At 36.4% G+C, this 24,513-nt stretch overlaps 1 protein-coding gene across 6 annotated transcripts in view; it reads left to right on the top strand.

Annotated features, from left to right (window-relative positions):
* N4BP2L2 (NEDD4 binding protein 2 like 2) overlaps positions 1 to 24,513 on the top strand; it is a 95,967-nt gene that overhangs the window by 10,154 nt on the left and 61,300 nt on the right. For 4 of the 6 annotated variants that reach the window (XM_050766822.1, XM_050766824.1, XM_050766823.1 and 1 more), the window contains 4 exons: positions 1,107 to 1,231; positions 7,057 to 7,145; positions 7,844 to 7,920; positions 11,597 to 11,743. In XM_050766822.1, coding sequence (XP_050622779.1) covers positions 1,107 to 1,231; positions 7,057 to 7,145; positions 7,844 to 7,920; positions 11,597 to 11,743 — 438 coding nt within the window. The other 2 variants (XM_050766825.1, XM_050766826.1) reach the window with 2 other exon arrangements.

Raw genomic sequence — 24,513 nt, 5'->3', positions numbered from 1 at the left:
ACAACAGAATACTTTCGTTGTTGCTCTCACCAAATCATTATCTTGCTGCATTTTCCCTATCACAGCACACTCCCAATTTCTTTCCTGAGTCATTGGTAATGTGAGTTCTCTCTGAGTACTTCTTAATCTTGCTGTGCTTGTCAATTTAAGGCAGTATCATTTTCAAAGCAAAGCTTGATTATCATTGACTTGAACTGAGAGTTTTTCATTTAGTGTTTAATAATTAATTTGATTTAGTGACGTAATTTCTTGAAAATTTAAAGTTTGATTATACTTTGGAGGATCACAGATTGTTCCATAACCTTAAGCCTCCAACTATTTCTTAGTAATAGGAGGATCATATATGTTTCATGGAAATGAGTTTATTAAAGCTGTCTAGAGTCACATATGGTTTTTTCCAAATGAATTGCTTGCTTAGGCTTACTTGCTTTTTGGGTTACCTGTTGCACTAGATTGAGGCAATTTTAGACAACAAATACAAAATTTACTGAAGTGAAAACATGGATAATAGTTGATATAATTTTGAGATTGGGTAAAGAACGTTTTAAAAAGTTACAATACAAATGCTGCTTTAAGAAGTTTTTGTTACGGCCAGGCACGGTGGCTCATGCCTATAATCCCAGTACTTTGGGAGGCCGAGGCATGTGGATCATGAGGTCAGGAGTTCAAGACCAGCCTGACCGACATAGTGAAACCCCGTCTCTACTAAAAATACACAAAATAGCCGGGCATAGTGGCGCATGCCTGTAATCCCGCTACTCAGTAGACTGAGGCAGGAGAATCACTTGAACCCAGGAAGTGGAGGTTGCAGTGAGCCAAAATTGTGCCACTGCGCTCCAGCCTGGGCAACAGAATGAGACTCCATCTTGGAAAAAAAAAAGTTTTGTTAGTGTCTGTAATTGTGTAGATTTAAGTGTGAAATGATTTGAAATCTGAAATCTTTGTAAGATTAGTCAGCTCTTAGGCTATTAAGTTCGTAATATACTTTCAGGTAAGTATCAGAAATTCATTTAATAACCTCTCCTGTGTGATTTATTTCAGTTATATTTATTTCTGATGGTTATAGATTTTGTAAATGGCACCTTTATGATTTCTTTCGTTAACAGAATTCTGCTTGGTCAGAATCGGGATGGCATTGTGTTCAGCACTGATGACTATTTTCACCATCAAGATGGGTACAGGTATAATGTTAATCAACTTGGTGATGCCCATGACTGGAACCAGAACAGAGGTTTGTTTGGGGCCAAATCTCCCGGGGTAGAATGTTTGGCTCAGAGTCAAAAGACCTAGATTTTATTCTCAACTTCGGTTTTTACCAGTTGAATGACTTTAGGCAAGCCGTTTCAATAGCTTTGAGACCTAATTTCTTCATCTGTTAGAGGTGGTAATTATACTTGCGCTACGTGATCAGGGTTTTTGTGGAAAGCAGAGAATTTAGATAAAATGCCTTATAAACTGTAAATAGTGTATCAGTATAAGCTGGTAAAATGATAGCAGTGTGGGATATTTTAAGAGGCTTTATTTTGTACTTGATGAGTAAATTCAGAGAACTGTGAATCTGTACCATTGTTATGTGGTCCCATAGTTATTTCCCTGAGAATAATGCTAATGTTTTCCAAGGCTTAATATACTGGTTGTGAATATTAAAAGTTTTTCTCAATATTGCTCTACAAGAAACCTACTTAAGGCTGGGCGCGGTGGCTCACGCCCGTAATCCCAGCACTTTGGGAGGCCAAGGTGAGCAGATCACCTGAGGTCAGGAGTTCAACACCAGCCTGACCAACAGGGTGAAACCTCTACTAAATATAAAAAAAATTAGCCGGGCGTGGTAGCACATGCCTGTAATCCCAGCTACTTGGGAGGCTGAGGCAGGAGAATCACGTGAACCCAGGAGGTAAAGGTTGCAGTGAGCCAAGATTGTGCCATTGCACTCTAGCCTGGGGGGCAACAAGAGCGAAACTCCATCTCAAAAAAAAAAAAAGAAAAGAAATCTACTTAATACATTTTTTTAGTGGACATGGGTCAGTTTCTGTTTATCATTAATAGGGATTCTTAACCTGGGCTACACTTTTGAATTTCTTGGGGACTTTAAAAAAAAGCAAAAAAAAAAAAAAAAAATAGACAAAAGTGTGCCTGACCTCAGCCCTAGATATTTTGGTTTAATTGATCTGGGGTGGGGCCTAAACATTGATATTTTTTGTTTTGAAAGTTCTCCAGATGATTCTGATATATAGTAAGAATTGAAAACTTCATCTGAACTATAAGTAAATATATATACAATGTTATTTTAAAAGAAGTGTAGATTGATGATTAAACAGATAGCTTTTATTATGAAAAATTTTAAAGAGATTAAAGAGACTGTAATGAACCTCATAGACCCATCACCCAGAATTATCGGTTACTAAGATTTTGGTATATGGGCTTTTATCTTTTTGTTTTTACCCCTTCCTCTGTTTAAAGCAAATTCTAGATATCATACTTTATACATTTCGAATTAACTTTTTTACTTAATCACATCTTTCACTTCATTGCCGTTATCACACATATTAAAAAATGCCAGTTCCTTCAGGTCACGTAACCTAGTGTGTAATTGAATTTCCTCTGTTGTCCTAAAAATCTCTTCAAAGTTATTTTGTTTGAATTGGGATCCAAACAAAGTCCTCAAAATGCATTTTGTTTTATTTTATTAAGTTAAACCATAACATTTTCCCTCTTTTAACCCTTATACTATCGTTACAGAAACTAGGTTGCTTATGCTGTAGTTGTCTATTTGCTTCTTGGTGTTAACCATTGATTGAACTTGCTCCTCTTCTTTGTTTTATGTGAATGGAAATTAGCTCTAGAATAGAGGCTTGATTAGGTTCAACCTTTTTTTTTTTTTTTTGGCAAGCAGATATTTGGTTGTCCTATTCTTAGTAATAGTGAGCTTAATCAGTAGCTTCACAGGGACAACCTTTTCCCTCTGTCTGTTATCAAGTTCCCTATTAACCTTATATATGATGGTTTTATCCAACAATAAATTGTTTCCTGAGTCAGTTATTTCATTCAGAATTGCAAAATGGTGATTTTTAGGTTAGTTATTCCTTCTATGTTTAATAGAATTATTCTGTAATGAAGAACTTATCTCAAAGCTACCAACTAGGGTTGCCCTAAAGTCTAATATATACAAGAAAAATAGTAATGCTTTTCTTTTTGTTTGTCAAATACAGTAAGGAATTTCAGTGAGGATGTTTGTGTGTGTGTTTTAGAGATGGGGTCTTGCTTTGTTGCCCAGGCTAGAGTGTAGTGACACAATCATAACTCAGTGTGGCCTTGAACTCCTGGGCTCAAGAGATCCTCTTGCCTCAGCCTCCTGAGTAACTAGGACTACAGGCAAGTAGCTGGGACTACATACACGTACCAGCACACCCAGCTATTTTTTAAAAAAACTTTGTAGAATTTTGAATGAGCCACAGTGCCTGGCTGAGGGTGTTTTCGAGTAAAAAGTTTTCACTCTGTTACAATTTATAGTTTCACAAGGATAAATTTGATCGTAAGACTGTTTCCTAGTATTGATTTTATAACTCTCTAGAATTTCTCCAATATATTGGAGAGTGGCATAGCAATCTCAAAACAACACTAATTTTTTAATTTTTTTAATGCCATAGAACATTGTTGCTCAAATCAAATAATGATGGGATTGCAATTCTGAAAATGTTTGGGGTTACTGGCCTAAAGTTAAGGGGAACAAGATTAGTTGATAAGTTGAATGAATAGACAGGGCAGAGCCAGTATACCTTTGGTGAACTAGTAAGTTTATTTGTGTGGGACTTTTTTTTCTCATTACAATACTAGCATAGCTGGGTGTGGTGGCTCATGCCTATAATCCCAGCACTTTGGGAGGCCGAGGCGGGCGGATCACTTGAGCCCAGGAGTTAGAGACCAGCCTGGGCGACATGATGAAACCCCATCTCTACAAAAAGTATAAAAATTAGCCAGGCGTGGTGGTGCACACCTGTAGTCCCAGCTACTTGGGAGGCTGAGATAGGAAGATGACTTGAGCCAGGGAGGTCAAGGCTGCAGTGAGCTGAGATTGTGCTACTGCACTCCACCCTGGGTGACAGGGCAAGATTCTGTCTCAAAAAACACAAACAAACTAGTACAGAATATTTCATTAAAATGTTTATGTCATTTGTATTATGTTAATTATATGTGTTAAATGGAGTAGTGGTTATCTTATTAAACTGGGACAATAAATATGGACTTGAATATCTTTAAATGCTAGGCACCATTCTATGAAAATCTGTCTGCTTCATATTTATTATTAAAATAATCTAAATTAATTTTAGAACACCTAAAAATGGAAAACATCTCCAAAGTGTAATTCTTCTCTTTCTTACAGTGTGATAGTTCATTTGTTTAAGAAAACTATTCCCATTATTTGGGTACTCAGACATGTTTTTACTTAGGAGCTCTTTTCTCGCGAAATGTACTAGACTATGGTATTGGATGATAATGGAAAGAAGATAATCTCCCCATTCCTACAAATCAGAAATTTATTTGGTCAATAAAAACTTACTTTCTAGAACACAACTCCTTGGATGTGTGAGCGTATCAGACATTAGGAGAATAATTTTAATAAGGTTTTGAATGGAAGATTTGATCATTATGATTAGAGACGGAGCAGTGGGAGATGGTAGTGTCTTGGTGCTAGCACCAAGCTAGCACTAATAGATGATGGCACCTATTTATGACCCAAATTCTAAATTTCTTTTGGTGTTTAGAGACATCTCCCAAATATGTATTTCCCCATAGTGATTATTCTAACTGACCTTTAGCATTCTGTCTGTCCTAGACATCTGTATAAATGTTTTCATTCTGTTGAACTTAGTGGTTTGAATTCTAACTCCTGAGAAAACTTCCATATCTTTGCATTTTGCTTCAGCCTTTTTTTCCCCATAGTGTATTGGGGAACAGGAGGTGTTTGGTTACATGAGTAGGTTCTTTAGTGGTGATTTGTGAGATTTTGGTGCACTCATCACCCAAGCAGTATACACTGCACCCTCTTTGTAGTCTTTTATCCCTCACCTCCTTCCCACCCTTTCCCCCTGAGTTTCCAGAGTTGCGTCATTCTTATGCCTGGGGATCCTCATAGCTTAGCTCCTGCTTGTGAGTGAGAACATATGATGTTTGGTTTTGCTTCAGCCTTTTTTTTTTTTTTTTTTTTTTTTTTTTTTTTTTTGAGGCAGAGTCTTGCTCTGTCACCCAGGCTGTAGTGCAGTGGTGTGATCTTGGCTCACTGCAACCTCTGCCTCCCGGGTTTAAGCAGTTCTCTTCCTCAGCCTACTGAGTAGCTGGGATTATTACAGGCGCCTGCCACCACACTCCACTAATTTTTGTATTTTGAGTAGAGATGGGGTTTCACCATCTTGGCCAGGCTGGTCTTGAACTCCTGACCTTGTGATCCACCCAGCTTGGCCTCCCAAAGTGCTAGGATTATAGGTGTGAGCCACCATGCCTGGCCTTTTTCTTTTCTTTCTTTTTTTTTTTTTCTTGAGACATAGTCTTACTCTCTTGCCCAAGCTGGAGTGCTGTGGCGCGATCTTGGCTCATGGCAACCTCCACTTCACAAGGTTCAAGCAATTCTTGTGACTCAGCCTCCCGAGTAGCTGGGACTACACGCGCACACCACCAAGTCTGGCTGATTTTTGTATTTTTAGTAGAGACGGGGTTTTACCATTTTGGCCAGGGTGGTCTTGAACTCCTGACCTCAGGTGATCCACCCCCCCCTTGGCCTTTCAAAGTGCTGGGATTGCAGACCTGAGCCACTGCACCTGGCCTTAGTTTTTTAAATTTATCAAGGGTTCTTAATTATTTTTCTTCTCTCGTATATCTCAGAGATATACATACTCCTGTCATTAACAGTGGCTTCTTGTGACAGTGATTCTTTTTTTTTTTTTTTGAGATGGAATCTTGCTCTGTCGCCCAGGTTGGAATGCAGTGGTACGATTTCGGCTCACTGCACCCTCTGCCTCCAGGGTTCAAGCGATTCTTCTGCCTCAGCCTCCTGAGTAGCTGGGACTACAGGCGCACACTACCACGCCCAGCTAATTTTTGTATTTTTAGTAGAGATGGGGTTTCACCATATTGGCCAGGTTGGTCTCGAACTCCTGACCTTGTGATCCTCCCGCCTTGGCCTCCCAAAGTGCTGGCATTACAGGTGTGAGCCACTGCGCCCAGCCTTGTGACAGTGATTCTTATCTCTTGGTAGAAAAGATGGCATTTGGATGGGAGATAATAGTTTAGAAAAGTTCCATTCTACCGCAACTCCCAATTTGAAGCCGTATTCTAAGAAATATCCACAAAGTCAGTTGAACTATGATTTTTAGCTACTTGGTATATAAAGTTTTGCTGGTAAGTAATGACTTAAATCTATAACTTTTCAAAAACATGAGCCTTATTTCAAAAGCATTATTTGTACATTGTAGAAAATTAGAAAATACAGATAATCATCTGCAGTAACTTTCTCAAAAAAGAGAATATACAGACAAAATATTAAATGAAAATATTCTTACCACCTACAGGTGACCACTTTTAATATCTCCATAACTCTTCCCCAATTCTTTTGACCTAAATAGGATTATATTTAACTATTGTCTTGTTACTTGCCATTTTCATTTAATAATCTCCATCCTTCCGTGTCAAAATAATTTTTCACCTCTTCTCTTAGTCTATATTCAGATGTAAATTGTTCCCATCTCTTATATTTCCCGTAAGTGAAAGTTAGTTCTAGACTTGAAAGCTTTATTAGCTGTAAGTTCAGCAAAATGCCCTTCAGAGCCAGTTTGTCAAAGCTAGCATCCAGTCTGGAGAATACACCTGGCGTATGGTTATGTCCTTTAATTCCCTTTCAATCTAGTGGAGTTCTTTTTTCATGACACTGACTGAAGAGATTGCATAGTTTCGGTTTTAAGTAAAGAGATGTAGTACATTTCTTAACAATAAATGTTTAACTTTTATTTTGTGTATTTTAACCTAATCTGTTTTTTTTATTTTTAAATTTATATTTTATTTCAGCAAAACAAGCTATCGATCAGGGAAGATCTCCAGTTATAATAGATAACACTAATATACAAGCTTGGGAAATGAAGCCATATGTGGAAGTGGTAAATATGAAATATGAGAAAGTTTTTATTTTTTATTGTCAATTTTTTCACATTCTAAAATTTGGGCTGGTTTGATCTTGATTATTAAAACATTTGTCCTTTGTTTTCTAAAAAGGTTTATTGGTTTGCTTAGTTTTTTAAAAAATTGTAAATGATGTTTTTTTAAGGAACATGTTCATCTTGTTAATTTTTTTTGTTTGTTTTTTTGAGATGGAGTCTTGCTCTGTCGCCCAGGCTGGAGTGCAGTGGCACCATCTTGACTCACTGCAACCTCCGCCTCCCCAGTTCAAGTGATTCTCCTGCCTCAGCCTCCTGAGTAGCTGGGATTACAGGCGCCTGCCCCTATGCCCAGCTAATTTTTATAGTTTTAGTAGAGAGAGGGTTTCACCATATTGGCCAGGCTGGTCTCGAACTCCTGAGCTCAGGCAATCTGCCGTCCTTGGCCTCCCAAAGTGCTGGGATTACAGGCGTGAGCCACCATGCCCAGCCTCATCTTGTTAGTTTTGAGTTTCCTTGAGAATAGTAATCAAAATTTATCCAGTTAAGTAGTCTTAACTTTTATAAACCGTATTATTTTATAAAGCATCATTTTTCTTGGTCGAGCAAGTTCATAGTATTGTTGAAATGAAATTTATCCATCTGCCTTCTTTTTACTTTAAGAAGTACTTCTCTGGGTTTTTTTCCTTTCCTTTGTGTAGGCCATAGGAAAAGGATACAGAGTAGAGTTTCATGAACCTGAAACTTGGTGGAAATTTGATCCTGAAGAATTAGAAAAGTAAGACACTCGAATTTTTATTGAATCCTTAACTTTTCTTCTTTCTTTTGTGATTTCCAACATCATTTCACAGTTTATTGAATACAAGTGTAGGTTCAGGAAACTGACGGTAAAATGTGAGGATCTTTTTTTCTCTGGTTTTTGGCTAGGCCACTTCTCTGCATTGTCCTTCCACCTTCATCTCCTACCCATTTTAGGTCCCATCAGCTTTTTACTTTGTGCTTTCATGTTGCTCCCACTTTTCTGTCTTTTCAACTGCGGGACCATAATGCTATACCAAGATCCTTGGAAACAATGTGTTTTGGAATTTAGGTTTTAGCGATTTTAGAAAGGTAGTGTAGTACATAGATACCTAATCTTAACTCCCTTTTCAGAGTTTGAGGGAGCATGTTATAATCAAACATCTTAATATTTCTGCAGCAAATCATGACTAGTCAATTCAAGTAAATGACAAAGAATCAGCATAATGTAAAGTCAGTTCTCATTAAGTTGTGCTGCCAAATGTGTATGATCTGGTTAGAGTTTGCTGCCAAATGAGTCAGTGGAGAACTGAGTTTTCACAGCTTACCAGATTTCAGTATTTGTGGTGAGAGATTGTGGACTTCTATTATTTTCAGTCCTACTCTTCCATTTGTACCTACGTTTACCTTTTCCCTTCATATCACAGCGTTTCCTGACTGTTATTCCTTTTTTTTTTTGAGATGGAATCTCGCTCTGTTGCCCAGGCTGGAGTGCAGTGGCGTGATCTTGGCTCACTGCAAGCGCCACCTCCTGGGTTCACGCCATTCTCCTGCCTCAGCCTCCCGAGTAGCTGGGACTACGGGCACCCGCTACCACGCCCAGCTAATTTTTTGTATTTTTAGTAGAGACGGAGTTTGACTGTGTTAGCCAGGATGGTCTAGATCTCCTGACCTCGTGAGCCACCATGCCTGGCCTTTTTTTTTTTTTTTTTTTTACTTCTAGTCTCTTCCTTGTCCCCACCTCCTGACATCTATTTTTAGGTAACAACTTTATTGTGATATAATTCACATACCCTTACAATTCACCTGTTTAATTGCATACAATTCAGTGTTTTTCTGTATATTCACAGAGATGTGCAGCCTTCACCCATCTTTTTTTTAAACCAGTTTTTCCCCACCTACCTCAGTTTGCTTCAAGCTGTTACTCTGTGTATGGGGTCAAACTAATTTATTTCCCTCTTGCCTTTCATTCCTTTGGCTACTTTCTCTTTCTCATTTGTATGCTGTGTGTTCGTGTATAGATAGATGAACAGATTTATTAGTGTTAATATCTGGTGTTTTTTGCCTGCCTAGGTGTGTGTGTATCACACCTGAAGTGAAAGAGACAGAAGCTTAAAAATTAAAAGTATTTGAGTAATGCTGAATAAATGAATGATAAAATGCTATGCAGTTATGGCTTCATTACATTTTTGAGGAATTGTTAAAATTTATTATTTTCTTATTATAAATTCACCTTTATATAACAAAGCCATGTTAGCTGATATCTGGTGTAGTTTAATTTTTTAGAAGAATTGATTGAATCATAAGTCTTCACATCTTACGGATTTAATCTTTTTTTTTTTTTTTTAAATATTTTTTGAGACAAGGTCCACTACTGTCACCCAGGCTGGAGTGCAGTAGTGATCTGTTTTTATTTTTTTCAGACAGAGTCTCATTTTGTTGCCCAGGCTGGAGTGCAGTGGGGCAATCTCAGCTTACTTCTGCCTCCCAGGTTCAAGCGATTCTCCTGCCTCAACCTCCCGAGTAGCTGGGCATACAGGCGCCTGCCACCATGCCTGGCTGTTTTTTGTATTTTTAGTAAAGATGGGGTTTCACCATGTTGGTTAGGCTGGTCTCGAACTCCTGACCTCAAGCAGTCCACCCGCCCTGGCCTCCCAAAAGTGCTGGGATTACGGGTGTGAGCCACTGCACCCGGCTTATAGTGATGATCTTGGCTCACTACAACCTCTGCCTCCTGGGCTCAAGCAATCTACCCACCTTGGGAGTAACTGGGACTACAAGTGTACACCACCATGCCCAGCTAATTTTTGTATTTATATGTATTTTTTTGTTAGAGAGAGGATTTCACCATATTGCCCATACTGGGCTCTTGAACTCCTGGGCTCAAGCGATCGGCCGGCCTCAGCCTCCCAAAGTGCTGGGATTACAGGTGTGAGTCCCTGCACCCAGCCAGATTTAGTCACATCTTGCCAATTTTCAACTTCATCTCATTTTTTTTCCTACCTTTTTTGCTTTTTCTTCTTATCTTGAATGTAGACATCAGCTTTGAAAAGTAAACATTTCTGGCCTTTTTTCGAGATAAGTAAATTGGCATTTGTACATATAGAATGATAAATGTAAAATATGTTTTCTGTATGTTTTGTCATGTCCAGGTCAAGTTACAGGAAACTATGAGGGTAAAATAAGTTGTCAGAAGTTCTTTGAGGGTCCAGAATAAATTTTAAACCACTTTTTAGTGTTATATAACCTCACATACAGAAAAATACATAAATATAAATATATAATTTAACAAAGTTCTTACAAGATCAACACACGTTTAGCTATCATTTACGTCATGGGAGCATTACCAGCACCTCAGAAGCTCTTTGCATTCCTCTTCCCAGTCACAGTTACCTTTTATTCTCTAAAGGTAACCATTGTTTTGCCTGGGTAATTGTAATCTTTCTTTTCTTTAAAGTTTTGCCATAATATCTTTGACCTTAATATCATAGTTTAGGGGGCAGGGGCAAGGTTAAAAAAAATACCATACCTTAGTTTTGCCTTTTATCAAACCTTTATATTACTTATGTATAAGACATATATATATATATATATATGGAATCATATAGTTTATATTCATTGTGTCTAATTTATTTCACTCAACATTATGTTTGTAAGAGATGTTCAAATTGTGTCTCTGATATTAATTTGGTGTTGATAATAAATTTTAAAAATGTGGTACGAACTGTCATTAATAAGTTCTTTTTTTTTTTTTTTTTTTTTTTTTTTTGAGACGGAGTCTCGCTCTGTCACCCAGGCTGGAGTGCAGTGGCGCAATCTCGGCTCACTGCAAGCTCCGCCTCCCGGGTTCACGCCATTCTCCGGCCTCAGCCTCCCGAGTAGCTGGGACTACAGGCGCCCGCCACTGCGCCCGGCTAATTTTTTTTCTATTTTTAGTAGAGACGGGGTTTCACCATGGTCTCGATCTCCTGACCTTGTGATCCGCCCGCCTCGGCCTTCCAAAGTGCTGGGATTACAGGCGTGAGCCACCGCGCCCGGCCAATAAGTTCTAAAAAGTGATGTTTTACTTCTACTTTCGTAAGTCCTAGAAGTCCACTCAATCTTTCTGTAATTCTTAAAACAGTATCTCATAATCTTTAATTTTGTTACTAACAAGGGGATATAGTCAGCAGGCTTAGTGCATAAATAGGTAGTTCTATGTGAAGAGGATGTAATTAATATTTTTCTGTGATATATGGAATCCTTTTACCTTTTTAAAGTATTGATAAAAGCATTGAGTTTTTAATCTTTTTACGTAAAATGTGGACAGATGAAACATATATTCTGTTTATTTGCAAAATATTGTTTAGAATTTGTATACTTTTTTTCTAAAACAGTTAATCTCTAAGCCTGTACATTCTGCAACAAAGATTTATAATCCTTTTCTTTTTTGTTAGGAGGAATAAACATGGTGTGTCTCGAAAGAAGATTGCTCAGATGTTGGATCGTTATGAATATCAAATGTCCATTTCTATTGTAATGAATTCAGTGGAACCATCACACAAAAGCACACAAAGACCTCCTCCTCCACAGGGGAGACAGAGGTGGGGAGGCTCTCTTGACTCACATAATCATGTCTGTGTCACAAATAATAATTAAATTAGCTATTTTCAGCTAACACATTTGTTGTTGCACTTGAAAGAGTTAGTGAGCCTGTCTTGGAGTTTAAATAGTTTCAAATAAAAAAAGGCTACATTGCCTCACAAAGGATTTTCCCAGCAAGTTGTTTAATTTCCCAGCAAATTGTTAAAGTGTAAATAAAAATTAAATGAAATTGTATTTTAAATGTTTTTATATTCTCTTGTTGTAATGCTTTTGACTGTTTTGAAAACCCCTGAGTAGTAGAATGGTGGGTAGGAGCTAGGATGTTTTTCTACAATCGAATTTTAAACTAACTTTATCTATTTTATAGATACTATTGAACAGTTTTTTAATAGTTCGTACCTAACTCTAACTTTTCATAAAACTTTAATGTTTTTCCTTCACTACCTTAAATATGCAAGAAATACTAACTTGTTATAGGGCATCTTAACTGTTTTCTCTATCATTAGGTAAAATTATATTTCAACTGATTGATCTGTGTGACAAAATTATTTCTTAGCTATAATCAGCACATCACTTACTTCAAACAAAATTCCCCAGCAATAGTAGTAGGTATATCAATCACCTGGGGAGTTTTCTTCATAATATACATATTCATCTTGTAACGCATACATAGTCATCATCCTCCTTCTCAACCCATCTTCCTAACCCCACATGCTTGCCAGTTCTTGAAGGGATAAAGTGATTCTAATAATGTTTCACTTCTCTCTGTTGAATTTAATGTGATATAATTCTAGTATAAAAATATTTTGGACAGTTGTTTAACATTGGTCCTAAGTGGATTTGTACTGTCGAATATCTTCTAGTGCTGATTTTTCTGTAGAGCAAACCATATTTCTTTCACTGGATAGCTTTCTTTATTAGATGTGTTTCTTCACTTAAGATTAAAAACTGAGATGGAATTCATTTCAGAGGTCTTGTCATTCATCCCCTGCCTTCAAACCAAGCTTTACCTCGACTAACCTAGATAATTAAGCATTTCTCTTTGCAACATGAGGGAAAAAACACTACTACCTCTCTTAATACCATTGTTCCCAATGTCTTATGAAAAATATTTCTTCAATAGTTTTGATTTACAAAACCGCCAGCTAATTAGAATGCTGTTTAAAAAAATTAAGCATTATAATTCTTTATATGTTTTACATAATATTTTGTGGCCTTTAAGCTTTCTCCTAAACCATCGCATCTTGAATCCCATAGTATTTCTTTGTTTTAAAACCTTTTACTATTCCTTTCAACTTTAAATATTCTCTCCATGTTTATATTACTTTTTAAGTTGTGAGGCCAAAAACTAGATTCAGTGCTATCAACAAGGTCTTTGTTAAATTGCCTTTAGTGAAATAAGAATATGGTTTTTATTTGTACTATTCAGTGCTGTTAATTGAATGAATATTACTTTTATCTTGTTTAATACGTGTTTGTATGTATTTGTTCATCTTAACTAAATACGATGTAAGAATATGCTAATTCATGTTTTGTGTGTAAATGTATATTATATACATATACACATCTTCATCTATGTTTTCATACTTTTATTTCAGAGTAATACTTGTTAGTATTTGCACTTGTGTTTCTAAGTATTTTATTCTATAGATTAGCGCAGTTTGAAAATTGTACAAAAGGATTTCATTTTGGGACAGGTGAAACAACTCTTAGGTAGACTATGTATCCCTTTCCCTCTGTCTTCATAAACTTAAGAGTAATAGTACTATAAATTTAGTTTTTTGGCCTGGCGCAGTGGCTAATGCCTGTAATCCAGCACTTTGGGAGGCCAAGGTGGGTAGATCATCTGAGGTTAGGAGTTTGAGACCAGCCTGTCCAACACAGTGAAACCCCGTCTCTACTAAAAATACAAAAAATAGCTGGGTGTGGTGGTGTGTGCCTGTAATCCCAGCTACTTGGGAGGCTGAGCGGAGAATCACTTGAACCTGGGAGGCAAAGTTTGTAGTGAGCTGAGATTGCGCCACTTGCCCTCTAGCCTGTGAGACAGAGTGAGACTCCATCTCAAAAACAAAAAAACAAATTAGTTTTTTAAAATAACTTTTAATCAAATTTATTTTCAGAAAGTAGAGGATTGCCTTTGGGAGAAACATTATGAGGAAATATGTTCATATTAAGTTTATTTATTTTAATAAATTTCCAGATTTTATTTTAGACTTCATCTTCTAGTTCCAACTACTAAATAATAATCATTTAGAGATCATATGTCATTACCAATTAATTTTTTTACACTATAATGTTAGTGAGACGGCTACTGTTGCATTACGAGGTCCAAATAAATAAATAAATCTTACTGAGGCAGGAAAACTAACATTCTTACTCAGAATTAAACAAACAAGGTCTTGTCCTGCTACATGTGCTGGATGCAGTGTGGTGGCATGACCATAGCTCGCTGTAACCTTGAACTCCTAGGCTCAAGGGGTCCTCCTTTCTCAGCATCCCAAGTAGCTGGGACTTCAAGCATGCACCGCCACACCTGGCTTGTTTTGCATTAAAAAAAAATTTTTTTTTTATGGAGATGGGGTCTTGCCATGTTGCCCAAACTGGTTTTGTACTCCTGGCCTCAAGTGATGCTCACAAAGTGCTGAGTTTACGGCGTGAGCTACTGCACTAGCTTTAGTGGGGGTTTTTTTTGTTTTTTTGTTTTTTTTTTTTGAGGCAGATTCTTGCTCTGTCTCCCAGACTGGAGTACAGTGGCACGATCTTGGCTCACTGCAACCTCCGCTTCCTGGGTTCAAGCGATTCTCCTGCCTCAGCCTCCCCAGTAGCTGGGATTACAGGCGCGTGCCACCATACCCAGATAATTTTTGTATTTTTAGTAGAGACGGTGTTTCACCATGTTGGCCAGGCTGGTCTGGAACTCCTGACCCCAAGTGGTCTGCCTGCCCCCCAAAGCAGTGGGTGGGATTACAGGCGTGAACCGCCACACCTGGCCTAGTTGGTTTTTTTAAGGTGAAAAAATAGTTGTTTTCCTAAACATTGTGGCTGATTTTAATTTAAAACAGAATGGAGGAATGAATATGTAGTGGAAATACTAAAATCACTATTTAAAGTCATTGCTTGGTATTTAAAAATCTATAAAAATGTGAAATTTACAATTTTTCATCAAAATTCTATTCAGCCAGTCTTTTTTGGGGGGCGGGGTTAAGAGAGGAGGTCTCTTTCTATTGTATAGACTGGACTTGAACTGGTCTCAAGTAATCCTCCTGCCTCAGCTTACCTAGTAGCTGGGATTACAGGCACCAGCCAGATACAGTGTTAGTGGAATAGACCCCTTCTGCTATACCCCATTCTAACCATCTCCATCACAAAGAATTAAAGTAGACATTAATCATATTTAACTTAGTTAAGTAGAATACAACTTCTAGTTTGGTTCAATAAGATTAAATTATATTTAGTTGTTCTTTCGTTCCATGGGTAGTGTAAAAGTTACTTTTTTGTGGTAAATGAATATATAGTTTTTTATGTTTCATAATTTTAGTAAAAATTCTTGTGTGGTATTTAAGTTGAACTTTTGGTACTGCTTTTTAACCAGGTAATCTTTATTTTCAGTATTTATCTTTGTAAAAGATAATGTTAGCTTTTTCGTATTTTTGTTTTAAAAGTACGATTATTTACAAAAGATTGAACTTTTTTAATTGTTGTAGTGAGTGATTTAAGTATTTGAACTTTGCTTATCTCTTGTCTAATTAATATAGATTCTGGAATTTTCCAGTTTTACATATAGATAAGTTTTGAAAGTTTATGATTTAAGAGGATATGAAATGTTTGTATTGGCTATACTTGAATATTTTTATTGCAAAAATGTCTGATTTTTGTGAGACTGGTTTTCTAATTATTTATAAAGAAAATTGCTGGTGGTCTCTTTGGAAAATGTAGAGGAAATGTAGTTGTGTGTTTTAGTGCCTTGACCAGATAGACTTGCCAGTCTTTATTGAAGTTTAATGTATTCTGATATGAATACAATAACTAATAAGGGCTAAAGTTGTATTTTTTTTTCTTAAGATTTGCAATCCACGTTGAACAGTGTCTTAGTCTATAATCATAACCAAGTCTTAGCTTATGATTCAGAATAAATAATTCAGAACATTCAGAATGAATAATTTGGTGGCAGCAGCAGGAGTAAGTTAAGTTGGTGATTTTTAGAGTTAAGTTTTAGGAGCTACAATTTTTATAAATTAAAATTTTTCCTATTAAAGTTGTCAGCTCTATCTTTGTAAATTTTCTGAGGAGAGATTGTATTAAGGGATTAATGGATGTTTGGTGATAAGATTGGCATGCAAATCTTTATTTTTAAAGTTAAGGTATCATTAAAACAGTTGGCTTCCCTGTATGTATACTGTATTTTCTTCTTACACTATCCTTAGGATGGTAAGAAGTAGTATTAAATTTCTTGAAATAGATCCTAAAAATATAGGGATTAGTGATTGTCTTATGTGTCGTTTTGATTCCTTTTTTACTTTGCAAAGCAGTATTTAGATTGATTCAATTTAGTTGATTCAAATTGCCAAATATGTTAAGCGTAAGTTTTCACTTTTGCATGGTTTGTAAGTTTCAGAGCAAACCTTGAAAAGCTAATAATTATGATTGTCTGCAACTAAGTTCAGAAAACATTGTAAAAGAATGGTTAAAATTTACTCTCAATAATTTAGACTACGTTGAGTGGTGTAATTTTTGTAATAGAATATACATGTGTGTAAGCAGTAATTTGGAATATCTCCTACAGAAATTCTTAATATATTATCACTCTTTATGCACAAGAACAAGAAGAAGGAGTAGCACAAATAACTGAAAAGAGAGTCTCAAGAGTAAATAGTTACTAATTCCAGTAGCTAAGCTGTGTGTGTTGAAAAGTTTTGACTTTTTATACATCCAATAGAAATTCATTTAATCATTCATAATCTTTTTCTTCCTTCTCCTTCTGACAAATTTTTGCTCTGTGAAAAATAACCCTGTCACATTCCAGTTGTGATAATTGTAATAATTACACATTATAATTCACTTCCTAAAATGGAATATGTTAACTTTAATAAGTTCTCTTAAATTTCAGTGTGAAAAAAAATAGATTATTTTTCTGTAGCACGGACACAGGCGTAGTCTGATTCCTAATCTCAAAACTAGACACAATTGCATTAGCAATTGGTGAGTAACTGAAGACTTCACATGGAAGTGTTGGTTTGGTTTTTAATATTTCCATTTCCTTTTTTTTTTTTTGTAATTGAACTACTTTTTGTAAATCAATGGGAAGATTGAAATATTTTGAGAGGAGCTGTTGGGTTTGCCTCTAAGTTTTGCTAGTAACTAAGGGAAAAAGAATAATGTGGTTATTTGTGGTTGAAATTGTGTTTTAGTAGAGTCCATTAAAATATACTTTATTATTTGGATGATTTTCTTATTTTTCAGTTGTAACTGTTTTCAGATGATACATGTAAAATTAAAGTTTTATTCTTGGTGTTAATTTACAATTTGTAATTATAATTATACAGCTTTCAGAATGTCTCTTCATTTTTTTTTTTTCGGTTTTTCTTAATCTTAAAAATCGTATTTCTTTTTCTTTCATAGTCTTGTATACATGTTTTCTTTCATTCTCTTCGTTTTTTGCTCAGCTATCCTCCTGTAACCTCATAATATTTTTATGAAGATGATGGGATGGTAAGTGACTGGCAAAGCTGGAGATAATATAATATCTTTTTCCCTCCTGTATTCTACTGAACTTGTTGTTCCTTCTGAGCCTTACTTAACCAAGTTAAACTTACAGACCACCAGCTCTGCATTTAGTTTCCTGACCCTGTGGGTTAGGTAGAATTTAGATACGAAAATGGCTGGAAAGATTTATAAAAATCTATTGTGTTAATCATTGGTGGGGAATCCATAACATGGCATGGAACTTGAATGTACAGATTTGAGGAAAAATATTTACATTAACTTAATTATATGATGATGGATGTTAATTGATAAGCACTAGGTTGAAATTCACTGTTACAGAATTCACTATTATGTCATGATTGCTGGTTGCCCTTAACTGAATGATTTTGAAGGAAAGCTGATAACTATTTTGCGTTAAATTTTTACAAGTGGTTCCTTATATGATGCAGTGCTGCTGCAACAAACAGTAGGAATTTTGTAGCAAAAAGTCTTAATATCCATTTAAAATAACTGCTGTTTATTTAATGCCCATCAGTGCTAGGGCCCCATCTAAATGTGATTGTTACAGTCTCTAAATTTTCACAATTCTACAATGGTTTTAGAAAGAGAAAACAAAAATTTAGGTTAAACAACTTATCCAAAATGATTTCTCTAGAAAGAGATAAAACTGTGATTCAAATCTATGTTAGACATTTATCTACTGTAATCCTGTATTATTTTTAAACCACATAGTTATCCCTTTTTTTGTTTTTTTTTTTTGATTTAGTGTTTTTCCAAGATTAAAAAGAAATTCCAGTGAAGAGTTGATTCCATCTTTATGGTATCTTTATTTTATAAGGTTATAAGGTATGTTGATTTATCACGGAAGTTGAATGAATAAATCTTTAAGTGGCCATTTAGAATTCTGTTTTTAAAAGTCAAAATTGAAAAGAGTTGGGCTGGGCACAATGGCTTACACCTGTAATTCCAGCACTTTGGGAGGCCAGGGCAGGTGAATCACCTGAGGTGAGGAGTTCGAGACCAGCCTGGCCAACATGGTGAAACCCTGTCTCTACTGGAAATAGAAAAATTAGCCGGGTGTGGTGGCATGTGCCTGTAATCCCAGCTACTTGGGAGGCTGAGGTAGGAGAATCGCTTGAACCTGGGTGGCGGAGGTTGCAGTGAGCTGAGATTGTGCCATGCACTCCAGCCTAAGTGGACAGAGTGAGACTCCTTCTCAAAAAAAAAAAAAAAAAAAAAAGGAAAGAGTTTATACTATTTGATGTTTAAATGTTTTCTTTAAATTAAACATCCATACACTTAATCATATTTCAGGAACTTTTTTTTCCATTGAATTATTTACATATACTGTTGTGCTTTAAGGTTTTAAATTAATTTTAATATTTGATTATTGTAATTAGCATTTGAAATGTATAGTGTTCAATAAATGGATTGTTACATTATGTAAGTTGGGTTTTTTTTACCCTAATTAATTTTCAGGTAGTATTTCCTAAAATAAGTCAATACTACTTGTAAGTGGTTTTACTTATTTTTCTTTTATGTCCACTTACTGCTTAAGTATGTTAGTAGTAGATATCTTGGAAGTTACATAAATTTTCTGAATATTTGAAGAATTAAAGGAGCTTTTTCTCTATAGGAACTTTTTTATTCTTTTATGATATTTTAAATTAATTTTCTAAAAACACTAAAAGAAACAATTACTTAAGTTTCCTTTGTAAATAATTTAAATTTTCCAAGGGAAATCTTGAAGTATAGAATTCTTACTGTTGTGTATTTGCTTTATTTTGTTTTAGTCAACTTAAAAAAATGGAAGAACTGGGTCTTGTTTGGTTTCTCTTAATTCCTTAAGAGTAGTTTGTGTTTTTTCTTCATTGTTCTAAATGTTAAACTAGAATTGGAGTTTTTGTTTAGAATAGAAAAGACTTCATGAAAGAAGAAATGTGCTTGGTTTTATGAATAGATTAACATAGTTTTCAGTTCAGGAAACTGGTAAGCAGTACTTAAGGGTATTGAGATTTTTGGTATATAGTTCAGTGTAACCCTTGGCAGAGATACAGTTAAGACATTTATCTAGAATATTAGTAAATTGAAGTGTTTATAGGAAATGTGATAGGAGATATGGGCTAGACATTTTGAAAATTAAAACCAGGGATCTTGTTATCTTGGGATCACTACTGTGTCCTAGGAGCTTTATCCTTTACTAAGAATCAGTAACTGTTTATTGGATATTAGGCACAGTCTTCTCCCGGAAACAGTCAACAAACTTTTGATTCAAAGGAAGCAGTAATCAAAGAAGAGCAACATTACAGGGCAGTTTGTAATAAAAGTTGAATATCCCTATCTGAAATGCTTGAGACCAGAAGTGTTTTGGAGTTCAGATTTTCTTTTGGATTTTGGAATATTTGCAGAATACATACTGATTGAGCATATCTAACCTGAAAATCTAACGTGCTCCAGTGAACATTTTCTTTGAGCATCATGTCAGTGCTCAAAAAGTTCAGGATTTTGGAGCTTCTTGGATTATGAGTGCTCAGCCTGTATAGGAAATGTGGACATGGAGCATGAGTTAGTTATATTTGATACTTGCTGAGGAAAGGATGTCCAGACCACCAAAGAAGAAGGATCACCCATTTAACTTGGTGTATCCAATGCCATATCAGAGCCTTTTCTTCCATTTTAACCTCACCAGTAGTCTTTATTTAGATTTGTGGTTTATGATCAATAAATTAAATCCTAGAATACAGATTAGTAGAGCAGAATTGAGCCTTTTCATTATTTCTTTTAAGGTTCTTTTCAGATTGTGTTCTAGTTTTTTGCTTTAACAGTTTACAGAAGAATTTCTAGACTATCTGAGAAGAATACTCCAGGTATTTGTCCCAGTCTTAAAGTGATTCAACAAAAAGTTCATAATCACTTTTTAGAACCCTTTTTCCAAAGAACTGTAATCCTATGTGTAACTTAAAAAAAGAAAACATACAAATGCTTGCATCTTTTTTCACATATTTATCTGTATTCAGCAATCAAGAATAGCTGGTACTAATGCATATCTTCACATGATTTTTCATTATTTATCTGAAAATAATATATATTGGGTTATTATTTGGCTTTTCAACCTCAGTAACTCAGTAACTTTCTTTTGGTTATTTTGTTGACCTGTTTTGGACGCTTTTCAAAATATTCATAGCATGATTTTAGTGGGAAGAACACATTATTATGAGAGTTAGGCAGTCTGAGTTCCACCTCCATTTGTGTCCATCCTCTCTTCCGTTTGTTTATTGAATGCCTTCACCTGTACTCTGAATTGCATCTCTTTCCTTCTCAGGAAATTTTATGCATTGTCAGTTATTCCTTCTCTCTGTAACTTCAACCTCGCCTTCTTTCCTGAGTCTGACCCATCAACAGTTAAACATGATCAAATCTTCCAATCTGACAGAGCTCATTTATAGCCAAACTTCTTTCTAAAGAGCAGTCTACATTCATTGTCTTTTTCTCCCTCACCTCTGATAATATTGAACCCACTCCATTTTAGGTTCTGTCCCTATCATTCCTCTAAATCGATTTTTAAGGTCTCTAGAATATTCCTCTGTATTCATGGGCATTATTCACTACTCATCTTATTTGACTACTCAGCAAACATGTAATTTTTGATCAGTTTTTCCTTAAAATACTTTACTTGACTTCCTTGACATATGATTTTTGTTCAGATCTCTGTGGCTATTTCTGTCTCCTTTGCTGCCTTCTTCTCCTCTTGGTTCTTGAATTTTAGAATTCTTCAAATTTCAGTTCTAGACAATGTTCTATTCTTACTCATAGCTTTCCCTGTGTGGTCTCATCGTTTCTCATGTGGACATAGTAGTCTCCCCACTTTTTTTTGCCACCCTACAATTTTATCCACAGAGCAGCTAGAGTAGTCTATAAGTTCTTTTTAAAATACATAAATAATATCATTCACTGCTTAAACGCAACATAATCTAGTCCTTGGCGGCTTCTCTGACCCTCTTATACCAGTCTTCATTTACTACAGTCCATCTATATCGGCTTCTTTGAACGGTTCTTCAGACATGATAAGCTTGTCCTTGCTAAAAGCTCTAGCTGTTATTTCTCCTTGGAATGCTATTCTTGTCTACTCTTCCTATGCCTAGCATTTTCTTAATGTTCAGGTCTCACCTGAGATGTCACTTTCACCGTAGTACTTGTAGTTGACGTTGCTACTGATCTGTTGACAGTATTCCTGAAATAGAATATAGAATCAATGTGGACATGTTTATTTTGTTCACAGCTGTGTCCACAAAATCTAAACCAGTGCCTATAGTACTGTAGGAGTTCATTAAATAGTTGGCTGATTGATTTTTGTACCTACTGGTTCTGTTAACAATCTTAACTCCCAAATGTATTTTCTTCTTAACCTTCTCCTCTGAACTCCAGTCTGTATATTTAACTGTCTATCTGACATTTCCACTTTTAAGCTTAAAAAGCCTGCTCCAGTTGAACCTGTGATCTCTAAATCTGGGACTCCAGGATTTCCTGCCCACGGTGAATGGATTTACGTTCATCTATTTCTGTAAGCTAGACAGTTGAGAGTCTTCTTCAATGCCTTCTTTCCCCCTCATGTTCAATCCATCAAATAGATTCTATGGACTTTGCCACCTGAATATCTCTTGGATCTCTTCCTACATTTTTAACTACCATCATTCAATGGATTTGCACACAGTGAGTGTATCTAGATAATTAATACCCAGGTCAGGAAATATTACTAGCACCTTAGAAGCTCCTTGTCGCCTCTCTCTGTCAGAGTGATCTTTTCGAGGGAAAATGTGATCATGTTTAACGCCTTTCAGTTGCTTCCCATTGCTCTTAGAATAAAGACCAGAAATCATAATGTGATGTTTAAGATCCTGGATTATGTGACTGTTTTTCCTATCCAACTTCATGTTTTTTTTTTTTTTTTTTTTTTTTTTTTGAGACGGAGTCTCGCTCTGTCGCCGGGGCTGGAGCGCAGTGGCCGGATCTCAGCTCACTGCAAGCTCCGCCTCCCGGGTTTACGCCATTCTCCTGCCTCAGCCTCCTGTGTAGCTGGGACTACAGGCGCCCGCCACCTCGCCCGGCTAGTTTTTTGTATTTTTTTAGTAGAGACGGGGTTTCACCGTGTTCGCCAGGATGGTCTCGATCTCCTGACCTCGTGATCCGCCCGTCTTGGCTTCCCAAAGTGCTGGGATTACAGGCTTGAGCCACCGCGCCCGGCCAACTTCATGTTTTTTTAGCTACTCTTCTCACTTTCTGTATTCCAGCCCTGATGGCCACCTCTCAATTCCTTGAATGTGCTATGCTGTTCCCTCTTGCTAAAAAGTATGTGCACATACTCCTCCCATTCTTGTCCTTCAGATTTGAGTTTTCTTGGACATAGCAAGCTTGATGAGGTCTCAAATGTTCTCATGTACTTTATTCATTTGTATATGATTATTTCCCTTCATTATTTTTAAGCTACATGAGTCAGGTATTATACCTGTTTTGCTCACTGTTGCATGGTCATCAGTTAGCATGGTGGCTGGAAAAGATTGGTATTCAGTATTCATACAATAAGTGAATATGAGTAGTTTCGGTTTGTTATGGGATGAATTATCCACCCCCACCCCCCACTACCACACACAGACACCCAGCTCATATATTGAAGATTAAAATTCTAACTGTAGAACCTAGAATGTAACTATATTTGGAGATAGGGCCTTTAAAAAGGTAATGAAGATAAAATGAAGTCATATGAGTGGACTTCAATCCCATATGAGTGGTTTCCATTAAGAAGAGGTGATTAGGAAGCAGACACACAGTAAGGTAAGACCATGTGAAGACACTGGAGGAAGATGGCCATCTACAAGCCAAAGAGATCTACAGGCTTTAGAAGAAACCAACACTGCTGACACCTTGATCTTGGACTTCTAGAAGTGTGAGAAAATAAATTTCTGTTCTTTAAACTGCCCAATCTGTGATACTTTGCTATGGAAGCCCTAGTAACTAATATGGATTTTGGTATTGGAAAGTGGGGTGCTGGTGTAATTAATACCTAAAAATGTGGAAGAGGCTTTAGAACTAGATAATGGGTAGAGGCCAGAAGTATTTGTTAGAAAAAGCATAGACTGCCTTGAGGAGATTGTTGGTAGAAATATGGATGTTGAAGGTGATTCTAGTGAAGCTTAGAAAAGAGAGCTGTAGAGAAAGCTTCTGTCATCTTAGAGGTACACATATGTCACCTTGAATAAATATTAGTAGAAATATGAATGTTAAAGGTGTTTCTGGTAGGATCTCAAACAAATGAGGAATATATTGTTGGAAACTGAGGGAAGGACAATGCTTATTGTAATGTGGCAAATAACCTAGCCAAATTGTGTTTTGTGGAAAGTGGATGAACTCATAAGTGATGACTTGAATGTTTAGCTGAGATTTCTAAGCAATGCATTAAAGATGTGGCGTGGTTTCTCCTTGCTGCTTAAAGTAAAATGCAAGAGGAGAGAGAGAAATTTAAGAAGGAATTATTAAGCCAAAATGAACCAGAACCTGAAGATTTGGAAAATTCTCAGTCTATCCATATTAAAAAATTTAGCATGTTCTGGAGATAACATCAAAGTTGTTGCAAGACAACCATTTCCTAAAGCAGTTAGGGGTGTGTGACTTGTGGATCCAATCAGCCATCTTGGCAGCAACTAACTAGCAGAAACCAGGATAGAGATGGGTTATACCATTGGAAATGCTGCTGACTGGTAGTGAAGGGAACAGAGGGATAAAAATGAAGGAAGTCTGTTGGATTTCTGGGATTCCATAAAATGGGTCAGTAGAGCTATCTAGCTGTGAACGTGTGTTCTCCTTCAAGAAAAGGGAAGAATGACCCTGAAGATGATTGAGAAGTCAAAGAGGCTACTGTTGCTACCACAAGACCAGAGGGCTCAGGCCTGAGGAGTCAAGGTGGGCTACTTAGGGCTGAGGGAGGTGGGCTACCACACTGGTGGGCTCAGAAAACAGGGCTGCCACCCCTGTCAGCTGGGAAGATGGAGAATGAAGCTGAAGAAGATTATTC

Source organism: Macaca thibetana, chromosome 17 (assembly GCF_024542745.1).
Source record: "Macaca thibetana thibetana isolate TM-01 chromosome 17, ASM2454274v1, whole genome shotgun sequence".
NCBI classification, from domain to species: Eukaryota; Metazoa; Chordata; class Mammalia; order Primates; family Cercopithecidae; genus Macaca; species Macaca thibetana.
This window is presented reverse-complemented; position numbering and strand designations above follow the sequence as displayed.